At 40.1% G+C, this 20,577-nt stretch overlaps 1 protein-coding gene across 2 annotated transcripts in view; it reads right to left on the minus strand.

Moving 5' to 3' along the window:
- Positions 1-20,577, minus strand: part of LOC119898741 (protein sidekick-1-like) — a 240,671-nt gene that overhangs the window by 27,034 nt on the left and 193,060 nt on the right. For both annotated transcript variants that reach the window (XM_038712948.1, XM_038712947.1), the window contains 8 exons: positions 18,549-18,670; positions 18,333-18,442; positions 17,114-17,264; positions 14,525-14,765; positions 10,266-10,381; positions 7,392-7,578; positions 6,377-6,475; positions 3,238-3,432 (listed from right to left, as the gene is read on the minus strand). In XM_038712948.1, coding sequence (XP_038568876.1) covers positions 3,238-3,432; positions 6,377-6,475; positions 7,392-7,578; positions 10,266-10,381; positions 14,525-14,765; positions 17,114-17,264; positions 18,333-18,442; positions 18,549-18,670 — 1,221 coding nt within the window. The remainder of the gene's footprint in view (positions 1-3,237; positions 3,433-6,376; positions 6,476-7,391; positions 7,579-10,265; positions 10,382-14,524; positions 14,766-17,113; positions 17,265-18,332; positions 18,443-18,548; positions 18,671-20,577) is intronic.

Consider the following 20,577-nt stretch of genomic DNA (forward strand, 5'->3'; position numbering starts at 1 on the left):
AATGCATTATGTGTGTCCCTCTACAAACTACATGTTGTTGAAGCAATGATAACCAATCCGAGCTCCACGCCTTCTTTCTCTATCTCTGCAAGGACTTCACATCGAACACAACTCATTACACCTCTAAGTAGAGCTGCAGAGATCATAAAATCTTAAAATGCTAAAACTTCAGCTAACCTTTCCAGACTCTTCCTGCATTGGCATTATTGTAGGAAATAACATAATGGGTGATAAGATAAAATGTTTGACCATTTAAAAGTTGACATGAAAAGAGAGCACAAAATAACCATAAAATTATTGTAGCTGTCTCCTGCAATAGAACTTCCCCATGGCAAACACTTTGAAAAGCACAGGTAAAATTAATAACATAAATCAAGTCCCTCCTTAAAATTGGCTTATTTACAGAATTTCATGTCTAATCTGGTTTATTTAACACATTTCATTTCCTTATGCATTATTATAATTGAATGTGAATTTCATTACAATTTAATTCTCTGCTGTGGTGCAAATGCCACAAGAGGTATGAGATACTTTTGTGCATGTAAAAAAGCACATTTTACTCCTCATTAGTCAAAGCATCCAAGCTTACACCCCATTATTCTTGCTGAATTATCCAGCAAAGTAGAGAAGTAATTTTTAAAAAAAAAACAAAATGAACACACTTGTTATTCTGGTTCAATTAGTGTGTGATTCAATACTGTTTCCGAATTAAATCATACTGCTACTATTTCTACCTCTTTAAATCTAAAGAGAGAGAAGAGGGAAAAATCCATGCCTTAATGTGTACACACTGTAAAGTTTATTTCATTCTTCACAAACTAACCCATTAACTGACCCATTAACAACATACTGTTTATCCCTATAGGCATCTTTTACAGCTGACATTTTGACTCAGCATAGCAGAAAAAGCACAAGTGCAACTAGTAACATTAATGACGACTCCGTTCCATTTAGACCTTTAGTCATTTACACCTCTTGCTGTTGGGGCATGTCAAAGTCTTATTGTCATATTAAAGGTCTTAAAGACCCTGAAAACTTGGTTTCAACCTTGAAGTATTTCTCTACACATTCTCAAACATTTAATGTCATGATTTACTAAGCAACAATATAAGTTGAAGTTAAGACAACATCCCCAGGTATTACTTATTCAGCAATAAACTCCATAGACAGATAATCTGCATTAAAAAACTATAACCACAAAGACAGAGTATAACATCAATATAATCAACTTTTCACATTATTCCCTAACAAATACACTTTTTCATCTTAACCCATCAATGGGTGAATGTCATTAATTATTATCAAGTAAATCAATTCTGTATTCTTTCAACCTAATTATTCAGATGACTATTTTAAAAGATTAGGTAAAAATTAAATGAGTTCAAATGTTTGGTGATTAAAGCACTGGAGAAGAGTTGGGATCTCACTGGTCTGCACCTCGCTGTGTGTGCGCTCTTAAAAATAAGAAACTCTGTACTGTACTATTATTAAGGCCCGAGCACGAACCGTGCGAGGTCCCTATTGAAACTGAAGGGATTTTTTTTCTTTCTGCAAAGTAACCTCAAGTTTGGGGGCCTAAACATGCTCGAAAACTCACCAAACTTAACATAATATTTAACATAATTGTGCACATAATTCAGATGCGGCGAAAAATTTCGTATATTATGGGTTTCCCACATGGGTGTGGCAAAATGGCTCGCTAGCGCCCCCTACAGAGCAGCCCCCGGACAAAGTTTCACCTATGTGCACAAAATTTCTGTGGCAGGTGTATCATGTCCAGACATACAATAAAGCCTCTTGGAGCGATGCCCAACACCCAACAGGAAGTCAGCCATTTTGGATTAATTGGTCATTTTTGGCAATTTACACATTCCATACTTTAACGAACTTGTCTTAGGGAATTAGTCCAATCGACTTCAAATTTCTGCTGTGCCTTCTAAAGGCATAGACGATGAAAAGTTGTGCTATCTGTGAGTTTTCGTCAATGGGCGTGTCTGTGGCCTGGCATCCAAAATCGATGATTCGCCGTGAAACAGGACGTTGTTATAACTTCAGTGTGCATGCTCAGATCTGCACCAAACTTTACATGTAGGATGAAAGTCCCGCCCTGGACACACCCATATGCCAACAAACACCCGATGTCAGAGCGCCATGTGCTGGTAACAGGAAATGAGACGTTTCATGCTGTTATGTACTACTCCCAACATATTTGCCTCACCTGCTTCAAAACGGTCTCAGAAGAGCCTTAAGACATTGATGATACTATGTTGTGAATGTTGTGAGTTTGCGGATAACGGTGTGTTTGTGGCGTGGCGTCAAAGATCAACTCTTCGCCATGACACAGGAAGTTGTTGTAACTTCACTGTACATGCTCATATCTCTACCAGATTTCACACATTTGATAAGGGTCATGCCCTGAACACATCTACAGGTTAAAATTTACTCAACCTCATAGCGCCACCTGCTGGAATCAGTCCCTTCAAAGATGCAGCCCCTGCGCACTGAATCACCAACATGCACAACACTTTTGTGGTACATGTATCATGTTTCATCATTTGAATGTGCAATTACAGCCCAATTATGGCCTTTTACAAGGTCCGTACTTTAACAAACTCCTCCTAGGGAATTAATCGTATCGACTTACATTTTCTACTGTGCATTCTAAAGGCATTGACGATGAAAAGTTTTGCTATCTGTGAGTTTTCATCTGTGGCGTGGCATCAAAGATCAAGTGCCATGCTTCGCCATGACACAGGAAGTTGTTGTAACTTCAGTATACATGCACAAAACTTTACGTGCTTGATAACTGTCCCGCCCCGAACACATCTACATGCCAATATTAATTTATACTCATAGCGGCAAGTGCTATGTAGCGCCACAAAGGGGACACAGGAAGTGACGTATAACACCTTTATGCAGTGTCCGAAGCGCGTGAAAAATTCACAGCCGCACCGGCAGAGCTCCAGAATATTCAACGCGGCCGCCTCACACCCTGACGCACTACACATGCAAGGGCCCGCCCAACGCTGCTTGCAGCTTTAATTCAAATATGATCTCAATAAAATGTGAACTGCTCAAATAAATTCAGCACCTCATGTTTTTGTGGCAGCTTGAGAGTTCACAGGGGTCAGGCTCCAATTAGCTTTTAATAGGAGGGATTAACATCTTCATGGCTACAGAAACAGATATGATAGCAAACCAGATACTATGTAAAACGCATGCGTGTGTGTCCTTTACCTCTACGTTCAGTGGTAACAACTAGGGCTTCCTGTTCCTCCCCCCAGCCTACGGCGGTGCGAGCAGTGAGCTGGAACATGTAGTTCTGCTCAGGGGAAAGTCCTGTGACGGTGAACTGTCGTGCATTGGAGCCCACCTCCACTGTGGTCCAGCGCTGAGGGTCCCTGCTGTCTAAGCGGTAGGAGATCTGGTAGCCTAGTGAGGGACAGAAGGAAAGACAGACAAAGAGAGGAAGATAGTTGAAATATGTGTGAAAAATGTGTGTGAATGCATTTCTGTTTTGTTTTTTGTGGCCTACTTTAAATCACAGAGCCCGCGGGCATCAAAGACACAGCCCAATATCAGATAGGAAAAAGCCTGAAAACATAACCATACAATGTCATGCACCACACACTCTCATTTCCACGTATTCAAACAAACACACTTTTCTTTCAGTTCCTGAAACCGTCCCTATCTGTTCTGAAGAGATGTGATCCATGAAGCTGCTTTGCTATTAATACCTGAGTATGAATGAAGCCCTTAGACTCTGCATTTACCGAAAGCACACACAAAGCTAGAGAGAAAGACATAATTCTGTCACTGAACACACACTTCACAGCTCATATACTCATATATACTAAAAATCCCCTACATACATTATATAAACATACAGCCCCTCTTCTGTCCGCCAGTGTACCCGACTTGTGCCTGTTTCTCTGTCTCATGTGCAGTAGGCCATGTAATAACACTAACACCCTTCAACCCATACACACATACACTCAAACCACTGATCCCCAACCAAGCTTTCCACAGGCCACTGGCCACTCACAAAGGCTCTCAATATGAAGATTGCAAATACACACAGCGGCACATCCGCAAACTCACACAAACACACAAGTGTGCAGAGGTGATTGGTTCACAGTAAGACTGCCAGGATGGTAATCTGCTCAGAGGCACCTAATCTGGTTGTGCGGGTGATAATCTCATCAGATGGTCTGATTGTATATTAATGTGAGCGCAGTGTGTAGAAGATTATTGGATAACAGCTAGATAACAAATCCGCTTGCATCTAAACAATTGGGTCAGAGCATAGCATTATCTTCTGTACTAAATATCATTAGGGCATCGCTGCTACCGGATACATGAGGCTAAATCACATGAGGCAAAGTGACTCATGTGATGTCATGTGGTGTCTCATGATAGTGAAAGTCCATCTCCACTGAAAAGATGTAACATGTACAGTACTTTTTCTGCTTCTAGCTGCTCAATGCTGCCTTGTCTGTGTTAATGAAGCTAAAACTAAGCCAGCTTAACAGTTAACTTATATTATCAGTACTACGACTGTACAATAAAGTACTTTAGAGCTCCAAGCTTGTGAGTAAAACTGCAGCAGTATGTATTGTGACTCTAGGTCCTAGGTCTAGGTTTTACACACTGACACAAGCTTAGTTTTACTATAATGTTCACCACAGGCTTGTTAGGCTTTTCTCCTCTAAACCACGACTGAATACCGAACAAAAAGACTATGCCTGTTAATCAAAATTACAATCGTAATTAATTTGATTAATATTTCATGGTTAAGTGTTTAATGGTTTGTTTTGTATTGCATTTATATTAGATGTTATGTTAGTAAGCTGCAAGACGTACTTAATGCTGAGATTATGAATGAATTAATTGAACTAAATGAGAATAATGATGACTTGATTTGCTTTACTAATTTACACCTGTGTTTACTGCTACTGTTCTAATTTGTGATATTTTCTTAATGTTCAACAATCATCCATCCACCCCTGACTAAATTTTCAAACTAATAAATTGTTAGAACGACTTATGGATTTCTGTGTTTGAGTATAGACACCACAACAGATGTTCTATAAGCCAGCGCCACCGCCATCATTGTAGTTTTTCCAACCAGCATGTACAACTAATACAGTATTTTATAGTATATTATTTTTGCACATAGTATATAGACATGTTTAATTCAAGCAGTCTTCATACTGACTTGTTTGAGTAGCTTTTTCTTGACACACTTCATACTCAAAACATGATTACAATTAGTATGGAATTGGGATGCAGCATGTATTTGCCACTGGGATGCGTGTGTGTGGCTATATTATATTCATCGAAAGTTTATGTGAAAACACAAATGCCTTACAGCCTTGTGCCAAATTACATAATGCACCTTCTGCGGTCTTGTTTCTCTTCTGTCCACCTTCTGTGTCAGTCCCCTATGGGTTGTGAACCCAAGGAGAAATGAGGCAGTCATGAGCACTAAAGGAACACTGTTAGAGCAGTTATTTGTGTCTGCATAAACACACACAGTCTCCACACACACCACGTACTAAGCAAGGACACAGCAGGACTGCGTGTTTGTGTGTGTCTGTTTGATCTAGAGAGAGAGATTTGCCCTCCCACTCATCCTTCTGTCACAGACTGGTGTCGCGCTAAATGTCCTTCCCCTTACAATATAGTCACACATCACTCACACTGTCCGGCTCAACTCCCGAGGACAAACACTACTCCTTTCTCCCCCCTGTGCAAGGCACAGACACACGCACACACACAGAGACACACCTGTCCCTCTTCTCACCTCCATACATCTCCTCTTTGCCATCTCTCCCCTTCTGTTCTCTGTTTCCAGCTCAGCTGCTCTCACATTCCTCTTGCCTCTCTTTCTCTTCATTAATGTGTTCTTTCTGATTCACGCCGCGCACTGCTATTTGCTTGCAGTTTCAGAAACAAGTGATATGTGTGAATCTCAGTGCGTTTGTATATGAGGCTATGTATGCATTAGAAAAGGTGTCTTGCTTCAGCAGATATAATAGCCCCTTTCCCGCCCCTCACACACACATTTATACACGTACATAAACACCAACAAATTGGCACTGAAGTGGAGAATAGAGAGCTGACCCTTGTTTGAAAGCTAAAAACAGAATCAGCTCTTTTTCATTTTACGGCTTTTACTTCCTTCTTTCCCTTGAAAGACCACAGCGGTGTGTGTGTGTTCAAAACTGCTAACTCATTCCCTCTATAAGGCGAGCTCTGTCTTTCAGCAATTGAAAATAAATCTGTTGTCACAACAAGTGTAAAACACTGGATTATGATTTCAACGTTGCTTTAAAATATCTGCTTTCTCATATGTGTGTGCTTGTTTTTGTACCTAATATGATGCCATTGGGGTTTGTGGGTGGCTGCCAAACCACCCTAACTGATGACAATCGAACTTCTGGAAACACCATCCTGACAGGGGGGCCTGGGACTGGAGAGACAAATAGAGAAGGGAGTTGGCAGCAGAATAAAACTGATAATATATACAAAGAGCAGCAGAAAGAAGCACAAAAGGAATCCCCAACACTGTAGTGAGAAAGACAGTATCTTAACATCAAACACTTTTTAATTTCTAATATTCTAATAAGTTGGTGTGATGGTACCAAGGCTCACAGATGTATGTGCATATGCTCTCCCCACACACAGAAACTGTATATAGAGTGAGCGTCTTATACATTTTGAAGAGGCACTTCTACAAGAGACAAAATAGAAAATGTAATTTTCTTTGGTAAATGTCTTTGTTCCTGATGAAAGTACATGTTCCACATCACCAAATACATGCTAACGTGAGTAAGCATTTATGTGTGTGTACAGTATGCGTATGACTGACAGACAGGATGGAGGTTCATTATACATTGCCAGGAATTGACTTCCCCGTTCTTGTTTCATTTCATGAAATGAGAAAAACTTTTCAAACGTGACACTATTTGACAGAGGATGAGGGTGTGTGTATGTGTGTGAGTCTTTCTGGGTGTGTATTTTTGAGATTGTTTGTGTGTGCTTGCTTGTGTTTTATTATTCAAAAAGACCAGGCCGGGTTCCTGGCATACTGAAAAATTTTCCACGGTAGCATCGGAAGAGATCCGCACACATGGAACACACTACGGCAATGTGCTCTCCATGTCTGGGCTGTGGAGGGGTCTGAGGGGTGAGGTGAACCCAGTGGATGATCAGTGAAGTAGGGAAAGAGGCTGCTGGCTGTGCTGACTGTAGAGGTGTAAAGAGGTGAAAAACAGCCACAGAGGTGAGAAGAAGGCAAACGTGTTGAACAAACTGCTGGACAGAAAGGTCAGTGACCAGACAGAGAGAGAGAGAGAGAGAGAGAGAGAGAGAGAGAGAGATCCTACCATCTTCTTTGGTTCTGAGCAGTATGGGGTTGCTGGGTGGACCGTCACCCAACCGTGTGTAAGCCAGCACCTGCAGCACGTACACCGTGTATTTTTGGAGAACCCCGAGGAGAAGCGACACACTCCCCTCTCCTTCTGCCAGCTGAACACTGGGGGGACCTTCTGATTCCTTCTCGCTGTACAACACCTGGACACAGACACACAGAAACAGGCATACAGGTCACACGTGATCGTAATCACAAATATAGATATAGATTTAACAAACATTACATCCTGCACTTTTTTCCCTTCATTTACAGAAGCTTTGGTGATGTTAAAGGATCAGGTTTGTGATGTTTTTGTGATTGTCATCAAAAGCCATTAAAAGACCAAAACCAACTCTCTCAGTACTTTCATTGCAACCTGTCTCAAGTCCCAAGCCTGTTCCTTCATACCTCAGATTTAAATCTTTAAAACTGCTATAATCATTATTTTAATATTAACAATAGATCACAGGTCCACTTGTGTGTGAAAGGTTTTTATTGCAACTTTCAGCTCATTGTTTAGCTGTCCAGGAAGCGTCTTTACTGTTTTGGTTCACTGTCACCACTCATAGCGTTGTTTAATACCACAGCTAGCAACTGTTCTCAAAAAACTTTAAACAGTGATAATATGTTAGTGTAGTGTTCATAACTTATTTCGGCTGCCCCCAAGAGGCGCAAAAATCAGTTATTTAAGTTAAAAAACTGATCACAAATATACAGTTTCATTTTTAAAAGAAGCAAAGTTATATTTTTAAGCAGCGTGAACAGACAGAAAATACAGAGCAACGTTTTTCATAGTCAAGTCAATTTCATTTAATTAGTCATTTAGCTGATGCTTTTATTCAAAGTGACTTAAAATTGCTACATGTGTCAGAGGTTGCACGCCTCTGGAGTGTCTTGCTCAGGGACACATTGGTGGATGTTGCAGTGGGAATTGTACACGTGTCTCCCCGACCAGAGGCATGTGTCTTATAAACTGCCCCATCGGCCCCCTACTGCCATTGCTATATTTCATATAGTCCAGAATCACACATGTGCCACAAGATACTGTATCATAAACGTACATGTCAGCCAACGTAATGGTGTGGCTTACTGATGTGTTTTGTTTTTATTTTACAACAATGGAGGTCTGTGGCAGAGAAGAATAGGCTATATCAGGTTTTGTATTCAGTAGAAATACCTGTTAGTTTTGGTGTTTTCGTTTTTGTTGATTTGTTGACAATGAGAAAAATGTAGAATATCACCAGACCCATCCTTAAAATGAAACTGATTCTGAAATTAAAACTACACCATCTAAAAAACAAAACAAATTAGAACACAATGCACTTTCATTGGCAACAGGAGTATGTAGGTATAAACTGCTCTTTATGTGTTGTTTTCTTTCCATTTTGCCATGTTCATGAACTGCACGCTACACTTAAAACCATTATGAATGAAAATGTCAGCTCTTAATAAGTGTCTAAAAACAGAAATAGTCAGGAGGAGTGCGTGGCAGGAGGCAGGAGAACTATTTGACATCTACTTGGGGATAAAAGGTGTTGAAGAGCTGCTGCTGGCAGCCACTTCCTATCTATTAACATGGTAGGCATATAGCCCAGTGTGAACCTCAGGAGGGCACAAAAAACACACAGATGGGGGGTGTGATGTGCTTTGGGCATGGTGGATAACATGACCTGAATTTTACACCACAAAACACTGGATGGGGCTGGTTTATATCACACAGTCACAGCCTGTTTTCTTCTGTAGATGTATGTATTTATAATACAACCATGCCTACACAATTGAGGATAAATGTCCTCCCTTTTAAAGCTTTCTTCTGCTAGTTTTTTTAGGTGGTGATTAAGTGCTGTATTCAAAGCTGCTTTTAAATTAGCAAATATATTTCTCATGTTCTTTCTCTGTAAAATTTTCTTTCTAAGGATGCTGAGGGTTGCCACATATAGTACATGCCACTGAACAAGAAAGGCAATATTGCAAAAAATACAGACAAACTGGTACGTGTCTTTTCTTTATTTGAAAATCAAACAAGAAGTGCAGTACATTATAATAAACCCCTGGAGGGTATGCGTGGGAGTGCACAAAAAGCAGGTAGAACCACCTTGAGTGTGAAACGAGAGATGTGACTGCCAGTAAGTGGTGCACTCAAGAATGAGTGCACTTTGCACTTTACCATCAACAGTATTTATCCATTTTTTCCTTAGAAACCTGCACATGAGAGTATGTCAACAACTTCACCATCGGAGGGTTCCAGCAAGACAGACTCCTCTAACTTAGTTTCAAAACACAAGGAAAGGATGAGCTCCTATTTGGCAGACGTGGAGAGACTGTAGGCTATGTTGCTTAAGTGCATCGCAAGTTTGGACTTAAATACTAATGCTAAGCAAATCCACATTCTGCATGTATTCTCAACAAATCACCATCTCTTGCTTAAACTGCGGTTTATGCTTTAAATTTCAAATAAACAAAGTAGTTTTCAAAACCAAGAGGCATTATGGATTAGTTTCCATTTTTCACAAGTGAATAATCCAGCCATTGTTTCTACTACAACATGATACAAGCTTTTTTATCAAAAGGGTATTAAACATTAAAGCCTCTCTCATATGCATGTGCACAATTACACACATACTTACAGTAGCTGCGTGTAGGAAGAACAAACTAGAGCAGTTACAGGATATTGCGTCATAATCATCTTACATTAGATTTTTGTTGTGTGTCTGTGCATCTCTGTGTGTGTGAGTATGTGAAGTTGTTGGAGGAAGTGATAAAATGGGCTAAGGGGGTCAAGTGAGATTTCCAGGGTAGGATTGTGTGTGTGTGTGTGTGTGTGTGTGTGTGTGTGTGTTTTATAAACCTTATATCCCAGAATGACTCCGTTCTTCTGTGCCAGAGGGAGAGCAGACCATGTGAGCAGGATCCTGGTGGAACTCACAGCCTCAGCAGTCACATTCACTGGAGATCCAGATGGAACTAGAGAACACACACACACACACTCCTTCATTATTTTCATTACCAACTGGGGATCATTCAACACCAACCAAGAATAGATGACTATTTCTACTCATTTTGAAAAAACAAATTGCCAAGAGGGGACTTGAAACCCTGCCGTTTGTCTACCTAGCAAAGAGGGGACCTTCATGGCCTGCAGTGAAAGCAATATGAAAAGATACAAAGTCTTTCTTGACGTCATTATTTATTTTATTACCATATTGTTTTTAACCCTGTGACACAAATATTCTGAAAATAAATCACATCCACTTCAATTTCGCATGAATTAAATGAATATTATGCCACTACAGCAGAAAGTCAGACTAAAACTTTTTTCATTACGGCAGTGTGTTCAATCTTGGTTAGACGAAACTTTTAAACAATTGTAATGAAAGCAATAACAGATTAAATGTGTTAAATGTGTTTTCTGTAATGTGCAGAACCCAGTTTCACATCTGATGCTATCAGCTGATACTGTATGTTCTTTTGTTATGTCTAGCTATGTTTGTTTTTCTTTCTAACCCAAACCCTACAACTAACCCTAAAAGAGATCTTCATCTCAATGAGATAACCTGATAAAATAAAGTTTGTATAAATAAATGAGGGAATATCTTGTGGAGGAACGGTATTAATCCCTCCAGTAGAGCTCCATAGACTTGGCAAGGAGGCTTGTGACTCCATACTAAGACACTTCATGTTGTTTTTTCTTTAATTTGACATCTATGTGTCAGGATTAAATTCACTGCATGTGATATCAAAATCAATGACACTCCCCTAGAGAAATATCCCCCTGAATCCAATTATATTGAATCTTTCTAGTGTTAGTACCACATTATTTAATTATACATAAATAAAGTAAGGCTGAAGTTCTTAAAAATCCAATGAGGTCATAAAACATAGATCTAAAGATAACGACAAACTGTGCTGGCTGACTTTAAAGATGTGACCCACAATTTTGAGAAAATAATGATTCAATCAACAAAATCCCACTATTGTTATACATTTCTGCAAGAAAATGGTGTAACAAAAAAAATCTTCATAAAGTAAGCAGGCAAGCAGCAAATAGAAAAAACACGCCTGCAGTCATTTATCACTGAACAGAATATATTCCATTTACTTTACGGCTGTACGATTTGGGGAAAAAAATCTAATTGCGTTTTTTCTGCCAGATATTGCGATTACTATTAGATTTGCGATTATTATTTTTTAAAAGTTAAATTTTCATTGCCAGTCTATTTTTGACGGAAGCCGTGACAAGCAGCACATGAACTGGGCAGGAAGTCAGAACACAGAACAATGGAGAGAATCCAGTCAATTTTCAAAATAAAACAAATTATGCAGACTCCTGTGGCCTGTACTAAGACGGAAGTTCAACCTACTCAGAGTTAACTCAGGGTTATCAGGCAAAGTCAGGGTTCACAAACTCTGACCGCCTACACTGGAGTTATACGCGTTTGCATATAAGGGTGTGTTCGGCAATGCAGGCAGAGTTTTTTTTACAACGGCGCATGCTCCGTATTTCTCCAGAGGAATGCACGTTGGAAGTGTCAGGAAATTATCAATGTAAAGACAAGTTAACGGCTAAATCTAATACCGTGGCGGACGACAAAGGCATCACATTGAGTAAATGAATTATCTTCACAGGGTTCTTACTGTAGTTTAAGCCAGCGGAGAGAGGTAGCCTACTAATAATCCGAGAGAAAATTTAATTTCCAAGATTAATTTACATGTAAAAACTTGAATATTCTCTGATGTTATAGTCACACATTTATGAGAGAAACTTCACTTTGCAAGGCTGCAACATCACACACACACCTCTGCTGTGTAGTAGCATGCATTGGAAAGTAATATTAAACTTTTGCAGTTGGATTTAGCAGTGAGGAATTACTCATGAGTTTAGCCCACAATCACTACCATGCACTTTAGAGACTTTGCCTTGGATTGGGCGTATTCAGAAGAAAACAGAGTGATTTTGGATTATTTTTATGACATTTGATTGATTTGATTGAATTTTAGGGAATTTCCGATTTTTCTTCTTGTAAATTTCACACTTTCAACAAGGATCTTTTTCTCGATTATTAGGCTAATCCTCACCCTGGCTCCCTATTTTTTGGACACGCAAAATAGTCAATCTAAATGTGTGAAAACACTTAGGAGAATTCAATTATAGACTACAGTTGCGCTAAATCTAAGAAACTGTTCCGTTAATTAATTAAGATTTCATCTCTAAAATCACAGGCTACAGGGCTCGCTGTCTGAACGTAATGCTGTTGTGTTCAGCAACTTCATTGCAACCGCAGTGGAACAAATCAGGATGAAATCTAAATACATTATAAAGTGGTGTGTAATAATATCCTACTTCTCATCAGTACAGATGTGGTGTGTATCCAAGTGAAGGGTAACCTTGAGATAACCACGAACAAAACCTGCTCGGAGCAGTTTAGAGATGCAGCATAAATTGCCATGGCAACAGACCTCGGTTAACACCTATCCATCTTTCGTAGTGCGGGTTAATCAGGAAGTTACACCCGACGTCACAAAGTTACTTCTGAAGTTACCTGGATAAGCCAGTTACCCCGCTTCGTAGTAGGCCTACAGGCCACTGGTCGTCTATCAACATTAAACACAGTTAAAACAGACAAAAAAGAAACAATTTAACTACATAGCCTACTTAACCATAGTAGAAGCACAAAAAGCAAGGACAACTGAACAAATTAACAAAATCAGAACCAGTCACAAAAATCAGGCAGGCAAAACGCTCTTATTCTGAAATGCTCCATGTGGGATGTGTAGCTTGCACAGAGTGGAACGAAATAATAATCCTTAAACGAGCTCACTGAGAGCTGTTAACCGTAGTTGAAGCCCAAAAAAGGACAAATTAACAACATCGCAGGGAAGGCTAAACGCTCAGCTGCTGAAACACTTCAGTGTGAACACCGAACAACAGACGCCGAACAAAACCGCGGCACAGCCGCTGCCTGTGTCGGTTCGCCTGATGCTATTATCCCACAGGTTTTCCTCTAGTTTCGTTTGTTGTTGTACAATGTACAGTTACGCCCTGTGCCCGCTCTGATTGGTGAGTAGGACAGTAACAGGAGGCGTATGGCACCTGTGATTGGTTAGCACAGGTCTGTCACACAAGGATGACAACGGAATGAATTTGCAGCATGATTAACCTACAATTTAATCACCGTCTGCACGATTAGCTAATCGTGTTCTTTCCAATCGCAATTTCGATTTGAAAACGATTAATCGTTCAGCCCTATTGCTTACATCTGGCCTTATATTTTCATCCACATTACACCTACTGTAATATTCTTGCTCAGACAACACTGATCAAAAATGTTTGTGTAACAAATTCAACATCAGCATAACTGCGTTGATCTCACCAAAGGTCAAATCCATGATCTGAGACTATGTGATAGAAGAAGGTGAAGAAGGTGAATTAGACATCCTGGATGGGACTACATGTCCCCTGAACTGCTGCAACATCACACTGTTCAATAGGGCTGTGACACAAGATTATTTCGTCTTCAACCGATCAGAGCAACAAAATGTGACCAGCCAGGTCAGATAATAAATTAAACACTTACCAATTCCTGTGGGAACGCAAACATGCCTTTCTTATCAACAAAAGCCTAATGTCTGTATGCCTTTAACAAAAGGGTTAAGTTAGCCAACAGCTAGCTCGCTAGCACTTGCTAGGGCAAGGGCTTTTCCCCTGATTTGTTGAAACATATGTACCAAGTAAAACGGCTCCACCTGCCTGTTAACCAAGTTTCTTGCCAACTTTACTGAAATCAGCGACAGATTTTCTATTCTGTCCCAAATGTAATTTTAAGAGGTGTTATTTTGGTAATAAGTATGGCAGAAATAAACTTCAAAATCACAATGGAAGTTTGTTGCACCGTTAAGCAGCCCTACTCAACAAAACCACAAAAACAATTGTCATGGATTTCCTAGAAATACGATTTAGTTGGTGGATAACATAAATCCCATTTTGGGATTTCAGTTACACTTAAGGCAAAAAACAACAACAAAAACAAAATAATACCAAAAAAATTATTGGCCTGACAGCTCTGTTGGACAATTGCCAACAGGAGTGAATGAGGTCTGTGTTTGTACCAGATTCTGCAGTGTGTGCAGCAACAGTGCTGCTCCATGGTCCAGGTCCTATGGAGTTGTAGGCTTGTATCTGAACCTGGTACTGGGTCCAGGGATTCAAGCCCTCTATTGTGGCCTCACTGGTCCCTCCTGCTCCTTCCACATCCTCAGTCCTGTCATCCCCCTGGCCGTCTGTCCTCCACACACGCAGCCTGTATCCCACAGTCTCTGGACTGCTGTTGTACTCGGACTCTGGAAGAGGCTGGAGGGTAACAAAGAGCGAGAGAAGAGAGAAAAAACAGCAAATTATAGAGGTGTCTTGCCAAATATTATTCTTGTTTTACATGCACACATGTGGCTGTAGAAAAAATGACACAAATAAGCTTTGCATGGCTTATACATGTTTTAAAAAATACAACATATGACTAAAAGTAAACATATCTGCTTAGATGATATCTGCTATATATATGCTACGATAATTTCCAAAACCAATTTTTTTTTTATTGTGCACTTTATTCCACAATAGCCTAATAAATGATGCACAGTATCTGGCACACTGGCCAAGTATCTTATAATGTGTCAGCACTTAGCCACCCTGTGCCATCACTGCACTTGGTGAAATTACTTATCTCTGACTCTGATTAATGGAAGAAGAACTATCCATATAGAGAAAGAGCAGAAAGATTGATTGAACGAGAAACCAATTTTGGTAAAAGTGTGACTAATAAAATGATAATTTAGTTAACACACAGAACCTTGTTGCTCTATGAAACAACATGAAACAGTTCCTCATAACCAACATGAAGAGATGGCCTGAATTTAATATGACTTTAGGTCCTTAGAGGAGGACTCATAATACAACGCACACACAACAACAAAAACACACATACAGCACAATGATATTATATGCATCAGATACATGCACATGCACACACATATGCACAAAGATTGGACCGTGCTCAGACAGATCCTCTCATACGCATACATACCCCTAAGAACAAGAACAAAAACCTGTATTCCCAGTTAAAGTTCTGAAAAATTATTTGTTATGAACTGATTACTCAAAAACTTGACATGGGTGTGGTTTGATCAGATTTGATTGAAAGCAGCCAGGCAACAAAAGCAAACAACCCACCCAACTGTCATCACATGTTGAGTGTTGTTGATTGGATCCCACAAATATGTGACACCACCTTTTTCCAGAGTCCCGCCCACTTCAGTGCAAAAAGCAAGGACAAAAACAAAATATATAAATGTTTCGTGTGAATTTGGCAGAAAATTGTGAGATCATGTAGGACCACATCACTCATAGTAATGAGCTGATAGAGAAAATAGATATTTAAGGGCATTTAAACCCTTCTTAAACAAAAGTTAAAGCCGCTATGACCCAGAATGGAGTTGGGTCCAGACAACACAAGTGGAATATCAAGTTAAGGTCCCCATAATATGTTATAAACAAATGCACGCAAACACACACTCACAAGTGAAAAAGCTCTAAAGAATATGGTTATTTATGTGGCAGTGTCAAACTCTAAAGTACATCCTAAAACCTTTTTACTGTCTTCTCCCCTTTGACATCCCATCTTCTGATCTTTCTCTCTTCAACACCCTCCTTTCCCTGTTTTATTCACACTGTCATCACCTTTACCCGCTTCTTCTCTCATTTCCTGTCACCCTCCCTCCTGTTCCTGTCTACCCTTTTTCTCTGTCACCTCATCCTCTCTACTGCCTGTGAATTACCATGTCATTATGCATTACAGCTACAGCCACCTATAGTATTCTGTTCCGTAAAATCAAGTAAGAAGTTCAGTTTGCTCTTAGTATGTCATTCCACAGAAGATTTTAACCAACATTGTACAGTGGTTGCTCTGTGCTGTGCAGCAGATAAGAAGAGAGACACCCAGCTGTTTTAAATACCCGAGTGATTCAGCTCAGCTTAGCATTTAGGAGCCATAATACAAAATGTCACATTAGCTTTATTACCCTTAATATGCAGCTTAGAATAATAGCCTTAGCTAAAACCATTGTGATGGTTCCATTACAGCAGAAAACCTAGCATAGCTCAGGCTGGGCGCTAACATGCAGGTGAAATCCCATTAGCATGCTGCACAGGTAGCCCATAGCGCCTCAGTGTCTGTGTCTGATTTGACAGGCTCTTTGTCTCATTCCAACTCTTAAATGGAAAATACTCTGCTCTCCATTTATGTTATAATAGAAGAAGGTAGGGGGAGTAAAAGAGAGAGGCAGGGAAAGACGGAGAGCAGGAACAAGAGCAAAAAAGAAAAGACAGTAAGGAGAAAATTACATCGCGGTCTGCACGGTGAATGGGAAATGTGACAGATTAGTGTTAGCACTGATAACAAGGAGAGACACTGATTATAGGCTGTCAACCACTCAACCTGTTCAGGCCTGCTATTGGTGAGTGCACACGCACGCGCATATGCACACATGCACAGATATAAAAATAAGAACAAATACACAGAGATGCAGAAACACAAAGAAAAAAAAAATCTCTTTCAGTCAAATTAGGAATGACTGTAAAGGGTCAGGGTAAGGTTTTCATGTGCTACAGAGCTAAGTGTGTATCTGTGTGTATGTGTGTTTCAGTACCTTCCAGTTGAAGCACAGGCTGGTCTGTGTGGCAGACTGCAGAGTGAGGTTAGAGGGGTGTGTGTCAGGGGCGTCCTGTAGGGTTTGAATCAGCCTGGAGGGGGCGCTCATGGGACTGGCGCCGACAATGTTCACCTGCTGCATCCTGAACCTGGTGAGAACACAGAGCACAGTTACAGGGACACTCCACTGATTTTACAACTACAAGTTTAGTTTATTTGTCATGTGAAGTGCTACTCAGCCTGTGAAAACAAGTATATAATGTTTACTGCCAAACACTCAGTCAGAAAAGGAGATCTGACCTGTTGACACACGTACATACATGCAGCCATGAGGGAGCATTTGTTTCTTCTGTTACTTCTAAAGGCAGCCATGCTTCAGTGTGGGTGCGAGTGATAAAATGTGTGAGCGTGCAGAGTGCGGGTGAGAGACTACATCTGTGAGCTCTCGTCCCCGTATAGGGAGATAGAGAGCAGGGTGTAAAGGGAGGCTTAAAGCGGGGGGATAAGAAACACAGACAAGTGCATCACTTCATCTAATGTCCCAATGGTGTCGCCTGTGACAACATAATCCCTGTGAGTGTGCAATGTGTGCACACACACTGCAGTCCCATTACAGATGAAGGCAGAGATACAGAGAGCAAGATGCAGAGATAGACAAATAGACTGATAAATACAACAGATAGAGAGAGAGATAAAGAGAGAGGGAGAGAGAAAGCGGAGGGAGAGTTGCTGCTGTTCAGAGTGACATCAGATCACGTTTATGAACCGCAGGTTCTCCTTGAGTAGGGATTACAAACACTCCTCTCTCATCTGTTTCCTGTTCTCCTTGTCTATTATCCCTTTGTCTTTTCTCCCCTTTAATACTCTCTGCTGCCCTTCCCGCTTTCTCATCACCTTTATTCTCCCCTGTCCTCTTCCCTCTTCCCCCCAACTCCCCTCTCTTTCCCTCTAGCTAGTTGCAGGAGCGTAATAAGGATCTGCATGCAGCAGCTGTGAAGTTGCTGACAAACAGAAAAGTCTAAGATGGAACTGTCTCTCTGTGTGTCTGTGTGATTTATCTAACTTCACCTGAGTCTTGCGATACTGCAGAAACTGGCGGAGAGTGAGATGTGTGTGAGTGAGTTTGTGTGTGTGTGTGTGTGTGTGTGTGTGTGTGTGTGTATGTGGTAGCACTTGACTATGTTCTTGTGTAGGCTGTGTGTGTGTTTTCTGCTCACCTGTACTGGGTGAACGGTGTGAGGTTGGGGATCTCCAGTGTGTCTGCATCTGGCTGGTTGTTTTTCTGGAGGACGACTCGCCATGCCTCATCTTTTCCATCCTTCACCACCTGTTAAAGACAGATATTGTATGTTCCAAAACAGTTTTCTCCCTGCCTTGTTTAAGAATGAGCAGGGACCACAAAAGTACATGTGCATCAACTCAGACACACGCACCTGGCCTTCTACTATCCATCGAGATATGGCGGTCTTGCCATCCAGACCAGGGCGGAACCTAAGTGTTGCTGTCCGAGGGCTGATGTTGGAGATGACTAAGTTTGATGGTGCACCAGGAAGTTCTGCAGGTAGAAAACAGATAGAATAGTATTTTACTCAATGCTACAAAGAATTAATGATGCTATCATGCAGCTAATAGTGGAAGGTCACTTCATTTCATGTATTCTTACAAAATATTTATCGACCAGATCCTGCGGTGGTTGTTGCAGAGTTATGTTATTTATGAAAAGAAAAGTTGTCTGTGTACTGCATTTGTGATGTTTCAATAGTGAGTTACAAATTCTTTGAAATGCTGCTCCAGCAACCAGATGCAGTAAGCATTTATTTGCAAAAATTAGTGTTTTGTTCAAGCAATAAAGGACCGTAGCATCACAGCATGGCAAATTATTTCAAAGGGATAGATCAAAAGAAATGAACAAGACAAATACTGTTTTTGTAAAGACTATTCCATGAAGGGATGAAAATTTGTACAATGCAAAAACTGAAGAAATGTGGTCAGAACTGTAACATGGCTTATCTCTAATACACTTGCAGTAGCACTGATAATAGAAAGATAAAAAGAAGAAAACCATGTTGCTAATATGAAGTTCAGCACAAAAAGGCTATAAGTAGGAGTGAGCCAAGAAGTAGCCTCCAGTCCTTTTTTATGTGTCCATGATGCTTGGTCATAAAAAAGGAAAATAAAAGATTGGTCAAAGAAAAAAAATGTTAATTTTAATAAACCAAAGGCATTCATGCTACAGCTGTATATTTCTCTCTGTGAGAGCAATTTAATTCATATTTTCCAAGGTCGACAATACAATACAGAGAGATAAATCTGTGGACCAGTGGAGGCGAAATGTGAATTAAATGCACAGTTCACTGAAGTCCATTCAAGACCTATAAATGTCTGAGTAAGATGCAAGCCTCATAAATTATGTCTTACCCATTCTTAGACTAACAATGATACTTACAGTCTGACTGATCAATTAGTATGTATCTGATCACTTTGTCCAAAATCCAAACATATCCATGCAGAGCCGACAAAATGTAGCTGACAGACAGTATATTCATATTTTAAGTCTAATATATGTTTGTATCTTGCAGTTTCCTTCCTTCCACAAATAATATATGACTAAAATATAGAAACTTTTAAGAAGCTTTTTTTGTGGGATAGCTTGTTCAGGAAAAATAATTAGACAGTAACTGTATTCCACAACTGACAAATGGTACAAATGGGATAGTATCAATAATTGGAGGAAGAAACAATTGGAAATCAACTAATTCAGCTTACAGTACAAAGAAAATTCTCTGACAATAGCATCATTGATACAGCCCAAGTGTGTTCCTTGGCATGTGCTGCATACACCATTAACTAAAAGTTTGAATAGTTGCATCTGTCACATTCAAGCTGAGAGCTGCACTTAATTTGGTCAACAACAAGCAACCGGAAGACTATTATTATTTTCCTGGTGGTGAGGGTTTTTTTTAAGCTGGAATAAATCAAAGAGGAATAATAATATATTTTGTATGCACACTTCAACCACAACTAAATATTCCAATGAAAGGTTTACAACTCCACTTTTCAAATGCCACACACAATTTATAGCTGGCTCTGAATAGACTTCTGTTGAAGTGAATTGGCATGGGTCAGGCAGGCAGCACATTTCACAACCCCTATAGAGACTGTTTTTTCCATTGTTGTTGTTGTTGTTGTTTAAATCAGGTCCTAATGAATGAACCATACAGCAGATTGTTTCTGTTAATGACATTTACATAATCAGAAATCATCACAATCCACTTTCCTCAAAATTGTCTCATTCAATCACAACAAGACCTAGCACTTCAGACCCACTTCTCAGCCACTTCTCTTCACTGTGTTTGTATTATACTTGGTATCCCTGGATGGTGAAAGTGCTCCGGTGTGATCTGCTGTAATGCATCCAATTCTGCTGCAGCATCACAAGCATCATATTTGCTGAACATGGCA

The sequence above is a fragment of the Micropterus salmoides genome, unplaced genomic scaffold (assembly GCF_014851395.1).
Source record: "Micropterus salmoides isolate LMB-PRFRI ecotype aquatic unplaced genomic scaffold, ASM1485139v1 Ms_hic_scaffold_12, whole genome shotgun sequence".
Taxonomy (NCBI): Eukaryota; Metazoa; Chordata; class Actinopteri; order Centrarchiformes; family Centrarchidae; genus Micropterus; species Micropterus salmoides.